This window comes from Pyrus communis, chromosome 6, assembly GCF_963583255.1.
Source record: "Pyrus communis chromosome 6, drPyrComm1.1, whole genome shotgun sequence".
NCBI classification, from domain to species: Eukaryota; Viridiplantae; Streptophyta; class Magnoliopsida; order Rosales; family Rosaceae; genus Pyrus; species Pyrus communis.
In genome coordinates this window covers 14,906,089-14,924,725 of record NC_084808.1, presented here as the reverse complement: position 1 = coordinate 14,924,725, position 18,637 = coordinate 14,906,089, and the positions used below count along the sequence as shown (strand labels likewise).

Below are 18,637 nucleotides of genomic sequence, written 5' to 3'. Positions count from 1 at the left end.
AAATCACCTTATTTTATTTGAATGATATTGAATAGGAATTTTATTGGTTTATATTCTTTTTCTACCAGATTGGAATGAGTACTCGAACCAGAGTTCACGGCCAAAGAGTCCCAAAAAAATATTCATAAGATTGATGTCATCAAAAGGCGAGTTTACCAAAAGCCAATTCCAAAAAACAAAATAAAAGTAAGCGAAACTAAGCCTAACGAGTGGTCTACCCAATCTTTGACTAAAAAAAGGAAAAGGCAATAATGCAACTTTTGATGTCCATTTTATTAGGGAAATGTTATTGGCACTCCAAAAATCTCATTCTACACTCCTCACAAGTGTATTTTTCTTTCCCAATATAGAAAGTTTGGAGTGTAGAATGAGATTTTTGGAGTGCTAATAACAATTCCCTTTTATTAGGGTTGCATTGAAAATTCTTGAGAAAATGAGGTCTACCTTAGTTCTCAGGGTCCTAATATAAATTTGTCGAAATAAAATCTTAGAGTTAAGGGCAGCCATTAAGAGGTCAAAAAAAACAAATTGTTTAAATTAATAGGTTAAAGAGCTTAAATTAAACTACCCATTGTATAGCTTAACCGAACTTCTCATCTTCTTAATGTAAAAATATCGATAACTAGAAATAAAAAAAATAAAAAATAAAAAAGAAAGAAAGAGCCCAATGCAAAAAAAATGCACATTGGGTCCTTGAAACAGCTCAAATCATTTTGATAATAAGAAGTTTGATCTATTTTGCCGAGAAGGTCTACTGTTCGAGTTCGTATAATCCTAAAACCTAAAAATTAAAATAAAAAATGAAAAGAAAATGAAAATATGCTATGATCATTTATATTCTTTTTCTACCAGATTTCGGGAATTACTCAAGTCATAGTATATTGTGAAGACAACTGTTTTACTAAACTCTTTTTTATTTCTTTCTTTTTTTTCAATCCAAATTGAAATGGTATGATATAGAATGAATCAATAATTTTCTATTTGCTGATTAATTAGTACATATAGGACTTTTTAAAACCAAGAAAATTCCTTTTGAATATCATTCAAATAAAAAAGAATAATAATTCATTCCAAAAAGATGGTCAACATATAATTTATAAGGAACTAGAGTCATTGACAACCAGCTGGTAGGCTGGTATACATGTGGCTAACAGGGTGGTGTAAATAGACAATTAACAACAAATATTGTTTTAATTAGTATAATCACATTGCTAAAGTTGTCATGCATGTTTTAAATTGTTGACTGAAACAACCACTGTAGATCAATAGTACGTCCTAACTAATTACGTTAATCGACCCTCCATATCATTAAAATCTTTCACTCAAACGAGAGTAGTATATATAGACCTCAAACGGTAGCAACCGTAGAATTTTGCATGTCTGCAAGCAGTAGTCCGTACAAATTTAAACGATCGTTTTGCAAAAATTTGTTGCAGATTAGGGAACAAGAGCCACAGCGTGCCTTGGTGTGTTCATTACACTAATAAAATGGACGGATACTCATCGAAGATTAGCAGAAACACTTGCATGTAGCGTGGGGTACATATATACCCATGTTTTCCTCTCACTATTGAACCAGGTGTATATATGTAAAGCCATATATATTATCGGAGTTCAGAGACAGTATATTGAATATATATATATATATATATATATATATATATATATATATATGTGTGTGTGTGTGTGTGTGTGTGTAAAACGATCACTATATATTCTTGAATTAAAACAGTGGCAACTGTAGAATTTCGCATATCTGCAAAGCATAGTCGTACAATTCAAAAAAAAATGCCAAATTTGATGGCAGATCAACGATCAAGCCACATCGTACCTTGGTGTGTGTGCAATACACAAACATAAACAGATGGAAGTTTGCTGACGAGTTCAACAGAAAAACTTGCATGAAACGAGGTGTAAGTATCCATGGTTTTCTTTCGCTTTTGAACAAGGTGTATGTAAGAGTTCAGGAAACAATAAATTGAACATAGACAAGACATGCAACCATATATATTACTCAACTCCAGCCACCCAGAAACGAGCAACGTCCAATATAAATCTACCCAAATATATTTATATATACACATATATATGTGTATATATTTATACGGAACGTGCCCAGATCACACGTGCATGATGCATGCAAGGATATATATGCAGCCATTCATACTACAATATTATGAACTCGCAATATAAATCTACCGAAATAAAAATAATGAAAACAAAATATAAGGCAAAACATGATTAAATAGATCAGATTAAACAAGTTAAATAACAACAAAGCACCGGAATTCGACAGGCCGGCCGGCCTCCATTCTGTGTTCTCCTTAAATTTCTTCATCATCATCGTCATCCTACAAATAAAATACAACAAAGCAAAACACAGAGATAATGTCATCACCACGAACAGATTCTAGAGAGAGAAAGAGTCACTGCAGTTGCATGATTTGGATTTCGATCTCACTGGCCACCTTCACACTCACTCACTCCCTCCCTATTCACGAATCCTGCACTTTTGGTTCGAGAACTCCAACAACTTTTTTTTTCTTTTTTTTTTTTCACTACCAACTACAACAACTTACTGGCTGACGTGGATCAAAACTGCTCCATCCAATCACGCCACGCCACGCCTCCACCCTACCCCATCCTACCATACGTATCGTCACATCTGAATCCACTTCGCCAGTTGCGTCGGGTTCACAATCCCCGGAATGTGGGCCCCATCCGTCTTCAGTAAGCTCGCCACCTCAGCGTAACTCTCCTGCGCTGCGCCCGTACCGGATCCTTTTCCTGATTCGACCGGCTTCCCCTTCCTCGGCTCGGCTGAGAAGCTAGCCACCAGGGGAACCGCCTCGGCTAGAGCCGGGTCGAACTTCTGACCGAACAGTGTGCCCTTGGTTAAATACTCGTACGCCATGTGGCCCGCCAGAAGCCAGTTTGCCGAGAGCGGCGAAGCTGTCGTTTTGCTCGGAGCTTTTGGAGCTGTCGTTGAGCTTGGAGCCCTTGGAGCCTTCGGAGCCGGTAGTTTAAAGCCGTTCGATGGGGTCTCCTTTCGCTTTCTTGAAGCGACAGGTGGCAAAATCCTACGGCTGTGGTTTTGTGGGAAATTCATCCTTTTTCAAAACTCCATGCCACGTCAGAAAACGAACTTCCAAATGGAAAATCCTTGAGCGGCTAAAACCGTCAAGTGGAAAGTTGTTGTCGGGGGGGGGGGGGCAAAAGCGTAAAATACGGGTAGACTGCTATTGAAAACGTAAGGGTGGGGATTTGTGGTGACAGATATGTAATTTCACAAAAAGACTTTTTAGAGAGAAGAGGAAAAAAAAAAGGAAAATTTAGAAAAAAAGATAAAACAACAAATAAAAATGGTAAATTACGAAATGAAAGGAGGTGCGCGTCGGGATTGGGGGTTAGGTTAGAGGCTGAAGCTCGATGGGTGAAATCGGAACCGGATAGCTCTTAAGTGAAACGAATCGGGCGACGGATCAGATTGTAGGTGCGGAGGAGTGAGAGGAGGGGGCCGCCTGAGTACGCCGGAGAATGGATGGATGCGGCGGTCGAGATTGGAAACACAGAATAGAAAAGGAGGAAGAAAGAATATTGAGGATTACAAAGAGGAGCGGGTGGGGGAGAGAGGAAGACTGAGAGAAGCGGCGTGGTTCGTGAATTTATAGGAAGTTTCATAGTAGATATGCCCCCGGATTTGAGGGAATTAACTTAAATGCCATTGTGAGTTTCAAATAACTATACCCATTGGGTTTCGTCATGGTTGCTGAACGAGGGCATTGGGCCGCGGATTTATTATACTTCACTACACAAAAAATGCGATCATGCCCATAAATTTATAAGAGCAAAATGCTAAAAACAGTCACTTACAAATGCAAAAGTTTGTTCGCGATAGATGTAATTGAGTTTCATAACTTATGAAGAAAACATTTACCCACAAAAAATAGATTTGCAAAAAAATGAATTGTTATTTGTATTCTAAAAATCTCATTTTGCACTCATTTCAAATATATTTTTCTTTTTAAATATAAAAATTTAGAGTGTAAAATAAGAATTTTTTAGTCTAATAACAATTCCAGCAAGAAATAAGCACAATTTCTTTCCGCATCGTATTATGCGTAAAATAATCATTGAATTAAAAAAATAGATGGTTCCACATTAATTTTGAAAATGGCATGCTTGAAAAATAAAATATGAAAATTTAAGTGAGGGAAGTGTTGTTCATCTCATACTCTCGTTCATTATCATTCATATTAGTTCTCGCACCGATCCATAACTTCTCCGACTCCAAAATATGATTAGCAACTACTCACATGGGCAACCATAAGTAGCAACGATGATACTAGTGAGATGACCATCTACTTAGACTATTTTTTTTGTAGATTACATGATATAGCGGTTGATGATCGGGTTCCTTCTTGAAAAGAAATACAATCATCAACTGTCGTATCATGGTCTACGAAATATGGTCTAAAAATGTGGCCTGCGTCGTGCCCTAGTTGCCGAGTTGATGTAACACCATGCTTCTGCATTCAATGTCTGATGTGAAATTGGTTGCATGTGTAACTTACTATGACCACTAATAACAATATACTTGTATAAATACTTTGAAGGATAGTATAGGTATTTTTGAAAACTTTTATCCTAAAGGTTAAATGGAAGTTTTTAAGGACTTTTCATTAGTTTTTCCAAAGTTAAAAGGTATGGAACAAGACATTCTCATTAGTGTCTTTTTCCTCAAGATATAAAGATATATTTACCCTAACAAGTAGGAAAATAAATTAGTATCGAACTCATTATGCATGAGATCAACCACAAGACCTCTCACTTAGGTCTTCCACAGTAGGGCCAAAAAAAGTGATTGTCATACAATGTATTGAACTCATATAGAAATCACACATCTACAGTGCCCTGAAGAATTTGAGTGTAAAACCAATATCTTAAACTCATGTGTGAGTTCAACATATTGAACTCACACTAGTATAGGAAGAGTATTTATAGGTATCAAACTCAGGTTGTCTGATTCCTATATATAAATCTCCACTCACTTAAGTCTTAAACTATTGTGAATGCCTTACAAACAAAGAAAATTACTACAAAACCATAATATTAAGTGACAACATTTTAGTTAGTGTTTGTTCTTTAAATTTTTTAACAATCAATCGGGATTGTTTGACTTGCTAGCTTCTTGTCGCACCTAAATTATTCCTACTTGACTTGGCATGATTTCTGGTCTTGCGATGGATTTTGCCTTGCCACTATACATTGTTTGTGGCTTTATAGTACCGGCTTTCTCTCAGAGCAATTCCAACCTCAAAAAGCTGCTTCAACGACCCAAATATGTGAGGGCAATTGGTGGACCAAACCAAGCCCAACCCAATGCATGTGCAAGAATTGCACGGCCTTACGTCTGTTGGCTTGGCTGACGTCAGTTACCTTTTTTTTTCTTTTTTCTTTTTTTTTTTTGTAGTTGGCACGTGCAACACACACACAGAATCAAGGTGTGAGTCAACATCAACTGCCAATGTGGCCCCCCTACATCAACTCCAATGGAAGAGCCTAACAGCTCTATGACGTGGCACGATGAGAGTCATTGGATTTCCAACAATCTAATGATCTGGGCTATCGATGCAAATTTCCGTTGTTCTTCGCTTTGGCGAAAATGCACCTGTAAAACAATCAACGCTTTTGATCAAGGACCAAAACCAAAAACCTCACACTCCCACGATGAGTGGGGGAAGGGGGCATTTGGCTAATGTATCTTTGATGCCTAAGTTAGTCTATCTGAATATAGTGAGTGTTTAGAGTTTTCTGTGTATAGAAAAGCTTACCCATTTTTGGTGGAGAAATCGGGTATTTATAGGGAGTATGGCCCGCCTTTAGGTGAGATTTAGTGAGAAAATTCCCAAGATATTGTGTAAATAATATCTTGGAATAATTTTGAAGATATCTCAAAATAAATGTGATTGAGATTACTCACTTGATAGGATTTGTCTTCAATTGGCAAGTGTATTAATGATAAGATTTAGGGATAATCCTATCATTAAATACCTTTTTCCATGTGCAGAGGAGTTCTAAACAGTCGTAGTCCGTTACTTGCATGTCCAGGGATGATGAGCTACGCATGGGGAATTTAAATATGCCCTGCTCATTTAATAAGGGCAATCTTGTCTTTTTATGTTGAAAGTCTACGTGTCGCTTCCAGGATTTTTGGGATTATTTTTTAATCCACATGGGCCATTAGAGTTCCAGCAGCAAAATGTTTATGAAAAAATTACCGTTGTGACATGTGACACAATTGGTGTGGTGGATTCAACAATAAAAACAAACAAAGAGTCAGGATTAAACCAACCGTTAAAAATGGAAAATAAAAAATTTATCTATACTATTATTAAGAGAACCCTCATTGTCAACTTTTTTTTCCCATTTTTTCCTATTTTACCCTCACTTTTGATACACACTATTGACAAAATGAGGGCAAAATAGTGATTTTGTACCTTTTGACAAAATGACAATCATATCCCTACTTGTCCTATTTTCCAATTTTACCCTCACTTTTGATACGCAATATTTACATAAGGAAGACAAAACAGTAATATGCATTTATTAAGAGAAATTGTTCACACGTACAAAGTGTGTGCTCTCTGTTAGTTTTTATTATAGAAAGGATAATATTTGCATTCCTCCCCTCCCCTTCCTCCTTTTCAGGGTACGAGCTTATTCACTCACTTGCAAACAACGCATCTTCATCATAAAAATTCCTTTATCGGAACTTTTTACTCTCTTAATCTTCAATTGAAGATCATCTCTTTGAAAAATCATTCGAAATGGATATCCTTTAGTCATATAAATGTATCAAATAAATAAATCTACAGTCTAGGTACCATTTGGATGACTAAACAATTCGTATTTATTTATTATTATTTTTTTTTTTTTAGAGATGATCTTCAAATGAAGATTAAGAGATTGAACGGTTTCGATAATAAAAATGTTATGGTGAAGATATGTTATAATTAAGTGAAGAAATGAGTCCATCTCACATTAGAGCTCAATATTTATTTTTTGTACAATCTCCAGAGAATCAGCTTATCTCCCAAAGGGTGCAAAATCTGGTGCCGGACCAAATCAGGATTGCCAGCCCGTTTTAAGCCTTTTTATTCGCAATTTAGGAGGTGGATTGTTTGCCCTCCTATTTTCATACTCTTTTCATGCTCTCCTGTGATGTGTGGTCACGGTTAAGCCACGTCAACATTTTATAATTAGTTTTAATAGAAATAATAAAACAAAAAGTAATAGAAATATAAAATGTTGACGTAACTTAACCGTGATCAGAGTATAAAAATAGAAGAACAGACAATCCACCTCTCGCAATTTAACATGTGTTATGTTAACATATAAGTATAACTGCCACATGCAGATTCCCCAAAACAAAAGATGTTGTCTTCTGCTTGTTTGTTTCTTTTCTTTAGCAAATGAAAAATATAAGACACGAAAGGTGAGCAAAGACGAGCCCTAGCAATCTCAGTATAAAGTGCAACAGAATGTATGGCCTACGAAATAGTTGCTGAACTCAGATTTGAAAATGAGATCTGGCGACGTGACTAATTTCACTTCCAAAACTGTCAGGCATGGCCAGCACTGGTGCTACTTTACCCTAGAAACCACTTTACCATCCTATTTATAGGGTATTTAAAATAAAGAGTTTTAACGAAAAGCCCACAGTACTATTTATTTTAACGAAAAACTATATTTTTACACTAAAAAATCAATCTTGATATTATTCATTTTACCCTTTATTTTATCCTTATCATTAAAACTCAAAGTTTTCGAACCATTTTCATTAGTTTTTCTTTTAAAATATCGATATACAAATTTATTTATTTTTAATAAAAGTTATGAAAAAATGACAATGGGATGGGTGTATGTTATATCAAATTCACTGGGGAGCCACGTTAAGGGCTTATTTGGTTTATAACCCAGGTAATTTTGGTGAAAAATAAAATTTTACATGTAATTTTTATAGATTTTCAAATGTAACCCACTATATATTTAGTTACTGATATGAATTCTTTCGGTTTAAATATTTAAAATTATATAATAAAGTTTATAAATCATTTATTTTTCTTATATCTCATTTCTCAATGCTTGTGCATGTACAAGTCTGAATTTAGACACATATTTGTTTAATAACGAAAACTCTTGGCTCATCTTGTGAAAATTTTCTTAAACTAGTTGATATTGTGAAAAGTACAGTATCAAATTTTTTTGTTTATAAAAATTTAAATCTTTAAGCTAGCCCACCCGGTGAAAAATTTCTAGCTCTGCCATTGATCAAATCATTAAGATTTAGTTGAAACTAGAGAAAATTTTCAAAATTTCAAACTGTGAAATGGGCTTAGCAAAACTTTTAAAGTGAAGTGGGATATATCTTTGATATTTATTTATTTTTTTATATCTCACGGGCATAAAGGGAAACTTATATTTCACCACCCCTACTTCAATGTCGATCCTTGATTCTTTAGACCTACTCCAACTCTTGGTGTAAAACTCAAATTTTAGGTTTTAAACTTACCCAACTTGCTCCAACCCTTAGACCATCTCTAATGGTTGGGCTAAAAGCCAAATATTTTAGCCCAGAAACAACTTTTCTATTCCAACCGTTCTGGCCTAAAATTTTAGCCCGGGATTATTAAAGAATGAACTTAGGCTATTTTTTTTCTTAAATTAAAATTTAAAAAAATAAATAAATATGTAGATTGTCGTAAATTAATTTTATAAACATTTAAATCTAAAAAAATTTAAATTCCGATAAATATTGAAAAATCACTAAATTTCCCACAAAGCAAGCCGTCAACTTTTACCAATCTTTCAATCCTGGGCTAACTTTCAATTCACCAACCTTTCAACACCAAATTTTCAATTCACCAACCGTTAAACACCAAACTTTCAACTTTCACCAACCATTCACCACCAAACTTTCAGAAATCATCCTCTATATAAACATATGTCCAATATTTGTTGATCACACAACCTTTCAACCTTCAATCATCCTCTATATTCACCCATATTTCAACTTTCAAAGAGTTTTTGTTTCCTAAAAATCCTCAATATCTCATCAATGGGTGATAGTAGAAGGCGTAGTATGACAATGCAGATGGCACAATACCAAGCAAGGATGGAGATTGAGGATGCAGAATTGTTCAATGCTGAAGTTGAACTTATCAACTCGTTTATGCAATCTGAGCACGATGGCAAATCTAGCCATCGTGGTTCTGTCACGGGGCGTTCATATGTGCAGCGTGATAGAGAAGAGTGTCATGATCGAATGATGAAAGATTATTTCATCGAGCGTCCGAGATTTCCTGCTCATGATTTTCGGAGGCGGTTTCGGATGAGGAGAGAGCTTTTTGAAAGCATCTTGAATGCAGTTGTCAATCATGACCACTACTTTGAACGGAGGGTAGATGCCACAGGCCGACAAGGTCTATCACCTCATCAGAAGCTCACATCTGCTTTTCGCATGCTAGCTAATAAACTTAATTAATAAAGCACATAATTCATACACTACGTAAACTTAACAATCATATCCACCATCTTCACTTGGTGATGGACTTCGTTGAAATGTTGGGATATAGGATTGAGAAGATTCATCATCTTGAAACATACTCCTTGAGGCAGACTTTCGCATAATTTCCTTTTGCTTACCACGTAAGAACTTCTTCCTCTCTGGAGTGTATTGGCTGAGGTCCTTCATCATGAATTCAGTTTCAAACCTATTTTCCTCCCTATCCGAGATTTCCTTCATTTGTAAACGCATTCGAGCCGCTTCTTCTTGGCGAGCGCTATGAGTTTCGTTCAATTTTGCCATTCCGGTATCAAAGTGTCCACTCATCAGATCTTGGGACTTCCCTTTTCTCTTTGCTTCCTTTTGCTTATCTCTTCCTGGGGGCCTTGCAAAAGAAGGAGATGGGGTCATTTCATCGACACCTTCAGCAACACCTTCATCTCCGGCATTTGTCTGTGCAGCTTCACGTTGAAATAATCTTCCCCATTGTTGGTCCGCATCGGTTCCCCACCTTGGACAATCCTTGAGGATGTCCCAAGCATGTTGCAACTTAAAAACTTGATTTTTTGGTGTTACTCTTGTCTTGTAAATTTCCATTGCTTTGTCACCCTATGCAACAAAATACATAAAAATAATTAGTTGCAACATAATATTATGTACATGACAAATAAAATATCAAGAACAAAACTCACAATTTCTATGGCGCTCCTCCCACTAGCCATGCCAACCACGGCTCTCTCCAAGCTTCCCTTCTATAAAGTGCATGCTTTGTTGATAGTCTTCCACCGATCATAAACACCACCACCATCCCGCCTGCTACCATTGCAGTTTTCTTGAAACTTTGCAATGATTTTATCCCACAAAACCTTCTTATTTTGATTAGTGCCAACTACACCATCTTCGCTAACCGAAACCCATGCCAAGCATAGAGCAACATCTTCCTCACAAGTCCAATTACGACCTCTAATATGCTCTCTTGCCATGTTGAACAATTTGGAAATGGAAAGAAATGGTAGAAAGATAAATCGGAAGAATTGTAAGAGAAATTTGAGTTTTGTGTGGATGTTTGAACAAATACATAGGTATTTATAGAGTTTTTGGGTGAATTTTGAGTTAAATAATTTTTTTTAATTATTTTAACCGTTAGATTTAAATTTGGGCCGTTAGATCTTTTTTTTACCGTTAGATTTGATTATATTTGATCTCAGCCGTTGGATTCAATGTATTTTAAAATAACATATTTTAAAAAATCAAATTTGAATCTGGACCGTTGGATCAACCAACGGTCCTTGAAACGCAACCGTTGGATTGCAAAAATAGCCGTTCGACTTCATCTGGGTGGCCGACAACCCGCTGACAACGGGGCCCACCCTGTCGGGCACGGTCTGCAAGCGCTCCGCGTGGGGCGCGTTCACGAGTGAGCGGGCCGAGACTGGCCTTTGGGCCAGCGAGTCCAGTCGCGCGGGGGGGGGGGGGGGGCGGGGGGGAATCTGGGGGGAATTTGGCCCAACTTTAACATTTGGAATTTAGCCCAATGTTTTAGCATGGGTTGGAGATGGTTTGGGGGGGGGGGAAATTTGGCATTTAGCCCATTGTTGGAGATGGTCTTAGGGCACATATAAGTTAAAACTCAAAACTCATTTCTAGACCAAATTTAGCCTAGGATTCCCCCTTGAATTAGTGGGGTTGGCCCACCATATATATATATATTTTTTTTAGTTTTATATTTATAAATTCATTGAATTCAATTGTTAAGATCTAATTTGATGAAATCCAACGGTAAAAAAAAATCTAATTGTCTAAATTTAAATCCAATGACTAAAGTAATTAAATTTTTTTTTTATGTGTTTCATATTCTTTCATAGTGTTTCATGAATTTCATGGTGTCGGTTAGTAATTTTTCAATATTTGTCGAAATCTAAATATTTTTATGTTAAAATGTTCATAAAATTAAATTAGGATAATTTACATAATTTTTTTTCTTTTAAAAAAGTTACTTTAAGAAAAAAATAAACCTAAATTCATTATTTAATAATCTAGAGCTAAAATTTTAACCCAAAAGAGTTTGAACAAAAAAATTATTTCTAAATTACAACCTAAATTTTTTGAACTAAAAATTTTAACTCAAAAATTAAAGATGATCATAGATATTTTGACAGAAATATCGTGAATAATTTAAAAATTGGTTGAGTGTGCTACGACTAGATCTTGACAATTTTATCTTTATGACGAATTTTAAGTTGTCCAACCAAGAATCCTCTTGTCATCAATGACAATTGCAAAGCTCCACTTATTTGAAATTCACAAGTGTAGATGGAGGAAGCATTTGTGACGGCAAGTAAGAGTAGGGGTAGGCGCTGACGTGGGTGAGTAAGTTGCTGCTGACGGGAATTCAAATATTCGTAAATCGTATCCGTTCATCTTATAATGTACAGTTAGAAATTATTGTAAATTATTTTATTTAAAATTGAACAAAAATATTACCTGATAAAAAATGACTGCTCAATTTACGATAAACGAACATGATTGAAAATTCTTAAAATTTCCACAAAGAAAATCAAGAGAATGTCCTGTTGGACCGGCGGGGACTGCCGAGATTGGTGGTGTGACTGGGGACGGAAGCGGTGGCTGCTAGGTTTTTTCACTTTTATTTTGTTTAGTTTTATTAAAAAGTGGACACTGTTTAGTTGTCAAATCCTCATTAATATGGTAACCTAACTCAATTATAAAAGCAATATTTGAATGTATTATGGGCGAAATATTGGAATTTGGATCCTCTCCGATCCCCCTTTTGGGATTTTGGGGATCAAAACACAAGGATCGTTTATCAAAGATCGTGCGGTTACAATTAAATATTTTTTATATTTTTAAAAGTAAAACAATCTCATTTTACGTAAAAAGCATTTAATTGTGACCGCACGATCTTTGATGAATGGTCCTTGTGCCTTGATCCCCGGGATCCCCAGACAGGAGATTCGGAGAGGATCCAAATCCGGAATATTGGACCAAATTCAGCTGGCACTAGCTAGTGTTATGTTTAATGTAGTTGGAAAACACTTTCATGCAAAACAACTGGATTATTTTTTGAGAATTTTAACGAAATTTTTTTGATACTGTTCATTTTAATATAAAAATTATATTTTTAAACTAAAAAGTTAATCCTTATACTCAAAGTTTTCATACAATTTTCATTAATTATTTTTTTTTATCTAATTCTTCAATTCAGCATGCTATATATCCACACGATATATGGCATAATTAAGGGTTCGTTTGATTTTTTTAGATCTAATTAATTACCAACTTATTTAGCTACAATCACCAAAAATATAGGAAATATAGAGATCCAAATTATTATAGATAATGTGAAAAAAAAAAACTGAATACCTCAATCTTACATATAAAGCCAACAGCCCAATGAATAGTAATCTTTGGGATCACAAGCTTCACTAAAAATAATTGGACATCAATGCCCCTCAAACAAAAAACTTCAAAAGCAATTCAAGATAATGAATCAAATAATATAGGGGTATTTTCATCATATAACTAATATATTTTTTTTGTAATTAATTCTTTTTGTACAGCTTTTATTTTTATTTTTATTTTTTTATAATTAGTACTTCACAATCGGTTAGCAATAATGTGATTCAATCAATTGTTTATTAAATATTATTTTTTCTATTTTTAAATACGTTCAAAATATCTTAAGAGGCACGTAGTGCTGGTTATAAAAAAGGTATTTCACATGCGCATGATAATGTGATTCAATAGTTGTCAAATGATTGTTTTTTCTTTGAATAAACGATATTATCTACACTAAGGGGGAGGGAGTGGGCTTAGCCTGACAATTGGCTAGCAATATTGTGATTTAATCAGTTGTTTGTTAAATATTATTTTCTCTATTTTTAAACACGTTCAAAACATCTTAAGATGCGCGTAGTGCTGGTTATAAAAATGGTATTTCACATGCGCATAATAATATAATTCAATTAGTTGTCAAATAATTTTTTTCTTTCGAACAAACGATATTATCTACACTAATAGGAAGGGGATGGGCTTAGCCTCACAATGAGTTAGCAATAATATGATTCAATTAATTGTTTATTAAATATTATTTTCTCTATTTTTAAACACGTTCAAAATATCTTAAAAGACGCGTAGTGCTAGTTATAAAAAAGGTATTTCGTACGCGCATAATAATGTAATTCTATTAGTTGTCAAATGTTTTTTTTTTCTTTTCGAACAAACGATATTATCTATACTAAGGAGGAGGGGGTGGGCTTAACCTCACATTAGGTTAGTAATAATGTGATTCAATCAGTTGTTTATTAAATATTATTTTCTCTATTTTTAAACAAGTCCAAAACATCTTAAGAGTCGCGTATCGCCAGTGATAAAAAAGAAATTTCACACCCGCACAATAATGTGGTTCAATCAATTGTATTATCTTCTTTATTTTTAAACACTTAAGATGACACACCATGACCAAAATGTCCACTAGGACTTCGAATCGAGCTGTGTTGGCCGACACCTGAAAGGTGACGAAGCTATAAAGTGTAGTGATGTGAAAAATGTGAATAATTTTAAACCTAAAGGTGCCTAAATATAAAAGTGCACATATGAGAGGGAATAGATCTATTTCACAAATGATGTCAGAGCAAACTACAGTACAGTAAAATAGGATGAGAATTATACCATCAAAGGTAATTGTCTACACCAAGATTTGCCAATAATCCTCGTCGGTATGAAACCTTTGCTATTAGAACCTAGAGGGGCGAAAAATAAGTGTGAGTGGGTCTGAAAATAAAGTTTTAATAAAACATTTCTGAAAACATTATAACCAGTAATATAAAATGTTGACGTGGCTTAACTGTGACTACACAAAACAGGAGGGCACGGGAGGGCACCGGAAGTGGAAGGGCAAATAATCCTTGTCTGTGCATGAAGGCTAGCATTAATTATATTAGGTGGTGTAGATGTAAAAACTAAAAATTCTAGCATGTACAGATATGTAGAGGTTCCAAAATATTTCTAACTTTTTGTTCATCAAAATAACAAATTCTAATTGAAAACAAATATAAAATAATCAAAATTGATTGAAAACTCTAAAAACCTGGATGTGTTTATGCAACTGAGATTATACCAAAATGGTTCGCCCTGTTTTTATTTATTTTTTATTTTTTTATACTAGAGACCCAAAATTGGCACACAAATTAAATAACTAAAATTACGTTAATCTGAATACTCGAATGTCTAACTTTACATTCACTTTTGAGATATTGCATAAACCAATAACCTATTAACCTGTAAAGTATCAATTCTCTTTAGTCAGTTTTCTTGATTGAACATCACTTAATTGTTTTATTTTATTTCATCTCAAATAACTGAGTTTCAACCTATTTCTTCTATCTCAAACTCTAGTGCGCTGCTCCAGCTCTCCCAAATCTAGAACCTCCAAATCAATCTCACCTTTAGCTGCCGGCCCTTCCTCTTGGGTGGGGTCAGTAGCAACCCCATCTCCTCCTTCGTTTTTTCCCCTCCTTCCACCCTAAACCCCATCTTCTTCCTTTCTGGTTGTTTTGCTTTGAGCTTGTCCCATTTTCCTTGAGCTTTGTCTCAATGTTTGGCAATCTTGTTGCAGATTTGAGTTTCATGCTTTTTCCTTCCCAAATTGCTATTCCTAGCCGCAAGCTTATGCCCACTAGGTTCGGCTATTTGGCTCAACGAGTTCTTCCTCCATGGACTTTAGTTGGAGGTGTGTTGTGGGTTTCGGTGGCTGCTAAATTGCAATTCGCCCTATTTGGTAGGATTATTGGAGCGCTTTTCGCGCGGGTGGCTTGCCCACCCCCATTTTCCATTCATTCTTTTAGTTCGTTGGTTCTTCTTACCGGTTTACTTTTGTAATGGGCAGGGCTGCACTTTTATTGTGTTGTGGATTATCTTCATACTAACCTCACTTTGTATTAGTGTGTTTTATCTTTTATGAAATTAGTTATTTGGCAAAACAAATAAAAACTCAATTTCTACCTATTCAAAATTTGTATAACATTACGTCGATGAATCTGTGTATTTGAATAATAAAATATGTTGAATATGTGGTGACGATTAGCTAGCCGTTCTTTGGTTTGATGAGAATTTAAGTGCGAGCAGTACGTGAAGCGAAATTTTTCAACAGGCAATAACTTCTTCATCTACCAAGAGCACATGGCATAATTAACCTAGTCTCGTTTACAACCATGCATCTCTTCAGAAGTTGCTCAACCAAAATTAAAAAAAAAAATTCCAAGTGCATGGATCTATAACTGCGATGCAAAATGCGGAAGGCTTCAATCAAACAATATGCTATTTTTGCTTCAAAGAAGAAAGACGGTATTCAAACTTTGAACCTCTTTCAACATTTATAAATGAAACTAAAATTTTAAGGTTTCGAACTTATCTACACATGCATTTGAGTTATTTTTAGGTAATTAAAATTGTTATATTGTCAAAATTCTTGAAAGCATACGAGCTGGTGGTGGAGCTGGTGGTGGCTAGTCTCTCAATGGTTAAAAAGAGTTGTGGATTTGGAGCTTATTAATTTACTATAAAAATCTCTAAATAGATTAAATTTTGGATAATGCTAGGAAGATCAAATTTTTAACCAAATGATGTGTTACCAATAGGAAATAAGCATGTTAATCAATACTTAAGTAATAATCCAATCATCTATCATCACACTATTTTGTTTACAAATTTGGTTTAAAAATTTATTCTTCCTAACATTAATACCCTTAAATTCTATAATACTCAAAAACTGGGTGACCCAACTAACTTAATTAATTTGGTTACTTAATATTGCAAGTGAAGGTGCAAATTCTTTCACTTTGGTTTACTGGTAACAATCTGGTGCCCTTTTGTATATTTAAATAGACAGGCTAGCTAGCTAGCTCGTTTAGAGTTTGATATGAAGAGATTTTTCAATGTGACCGGTATACGAGATGATACACCACATGTTACCATATAAATAGTAGAATATGTGTATTAAAAAGTTAATAACTTAAGAAATAAAATTCCCCACCACTTACATAAAAACACGTGATGTACCATCCGTGTTCCCGTCACAATGAAAATTTTCTCTTTGATATGATGCATGACCAAATTAAAATCCAAGTTTCATGGGAAAGAAGAAGATCATGTGAAGCAAAACTTAGCCATGTGGGTGCAATAACTGATTTGTGGGTGCATGCATTTAGAGCTGCCCTTACTACTTATCTATCTATCTGCCTAATTAGGGTTTTGTTTGTTCGAAACCACAAGAAGTCTTACGCGTACCGACAATTGAATTGTGGGTTTGCATTAATAATTAAATGTGGCGATCAGTTAGTTGTTGAGGTCGATTTATTAGGAAATAGATCCTCAAGGTCACCGGATCAAATGATCCGGATCTTCTAAATTTCATTTAACGGTTAAAAATTATCATAACTTTTAAGGGGTTAAAACAGTTGGGCTGTTAGATAAAATTTAGAAGGTCCTGATTAATGGCTTTGATGGAAGAGATCCGAAGAGGATCTCTTTCCGATTAATTATTGCTCAAGCAAAGCTCAAGTATAAATAAGAAGCCAATGATCTCTTTAGCTCTCAGCAAGCAGCTCAGAGTTGTAAGAGAATATTTTGAGAATGGGACGCGGTAGTAGGAGATCGCAGCAGCTTGCTTTGTTTTCTTTGTTTTGTATTCAAATTCTTGCAGTGAGTGTGGTTGCAAGGAACGTAGTGAGTGTGAGGCGTGATGAGGAGGAGAAGAACTTAGCTGGTGGTGGAGGATTTGGTGCTGGAGGTGGAGTAGGTGGAGGTGGTGGTGTTGGAGCTGGTGGTGGGGTTGGAGGCGGTGCTGGTGGTGGTTTTGGAGGTGGTGGTGGGGCTGGAGGCGGTGGAGGATTTGGAGCTGGAGGTGGGTTTGGTAAAGGTGGTGGCATTGGTGGTGGGATTGGCAAGGGTGGAGGAGTAGGTGGTGGCGCTGGTGGTGGTTTTGGCAAGGGTGGTGGTGTCGGTGGTGGAATTGGAAAGGGTGGAGGAATAGGAAAAGGTGGTGGAGCTGGTGGGGGTTTTGGAAAAGGGGGTGGTGTAGGTGGAGGAATAGGAAAAGGTGGTTTTGGAAAAGGAGGTGGTGTAGGTGGAGGAATAGGAAAAGGTGGTGGAGCTGGTGGTGGTTTTGGAAAAGGAGGAGGCATTGGCAAGGGTGGTGGAGTTGGAGGCGGAGCCGGTGGTGGTGGTGGCGGAGCCGGTGGTGGCTTTGGAAAAGGTGGTGGAGCAGGTGGTGGATTTGGTAAAGGTGGCGGTGTTGGTGGGGGAATAGGAAAAGGTGGAGGAGTTGGTGGTGGAGCTGGTGGTGGCTTTGGAAAGGGTGGAGGTGTCGGTGGCAGTGGTGGCCTTGGAAAAGGTGGCGGTATTGGTGGGGGAGCAGGAGGAGGGTTTGGTAAAGGTGGTGGAGTAGGTGGAGTAGGTGGAGGCATTGGAAAGGGTGGTGGAATTGGTGGTGGTGGTGGTTTTGGTAAAGGTGGTGGTCTTGGAGGAGGAATTGGCAAAGGTGGGGGAGTCGGTGGTGGCGTTGGAGGCGGATCTGACGGTGGGATTGGGGGCGGATTTGGCAAAGGTGGTGGTTTTGGAGGAGGAATAGGGGGAGGTTCTGGTGGCGGATTTGGAGGCGGTGGCGGATTTGGTGGGGGAGTAGGCAGTGGTGGTGGATTTGGTGGAGGTGGCGGTGCTGGTGGAGGTGGTGGTATTGGACACCACTGAGCTACATGTTATGCATGCACTTACACACTTGCATGTTTATGAACGATGGTGGTATTAGACATCACTAAGCTTAATGTTTTTTTTTCTTTTTTTTATGGAAACCACTGAGCTTCATGTCATGCACACACGCATGTATATGAACGAAGGATCTATCAACTAGTACTTTGTGTAATAATTAATGAACAATTTTTATTACTACTACTTTTTGATTAATTTTGTCAAATAGATTATATCCAATCAGAAGTCTACTTCTGGGATGACAAAAGAACCCCTACTATGCTTCTGAGTTCATTATTTTTA

General features: G+C 36.2%; 3 protein-coding genes across 3 annotated transcripts; 2 read left to right on the top strand and 1 right to left on the bottom strand.

Annotated features, from left to right (window-relative positions):
- Positions 1 to 2,659: 2,659 nt before the first annotated feature.
- LOC137736108 (uncharacterized) lies at positions 2,660 to 3,109 on the bottom strand. Its single transcript, XM_068475438.1, has one exon. The coding sequence runs from the start codon at positions 3,107 to 3,109 to the stop codon at positions 2,660 to 2,662; it is 450 nt and encodes a 149-aa protein (XP_068331539.1).
- Positions 3,110 to 9,121: 6,012 nt separating this feature from the next.
- Positions 9,122 to 9,547, top strand: LOC137736106 (uncharacterized). The gene has a single exon (XM_068475437.1). The coding sequence runs from the start codon at positions 9,122 to 9,124 to the stop codon at positions 9,545 to 9,547; it is 426 nt and encodes a 141-aa protein (XP_068331538.1).
- A 7,445-nt stretch (positions 9,548 to 16,992) lies between these two features.
- Positions 16,993 to 18,538, top strand: LOC137737476 (glycine-rich cell wall structural protein 1-like). The gene has a single exon (XM_068476968.1). It carries the CDS (start codon positions 17,222 to 17,224, stop codon positions 18,335 to 18,337), a length of 1,116 nt encoding a protein of 371 aa, XP_068333069.1. The 5' UTR covers positions 16,993 to 17,221; the 3' UTR covers positions 18,338 to 18,538.
- Positions 18,539 to 18,637: the final 99 nt, after the last annotated feature.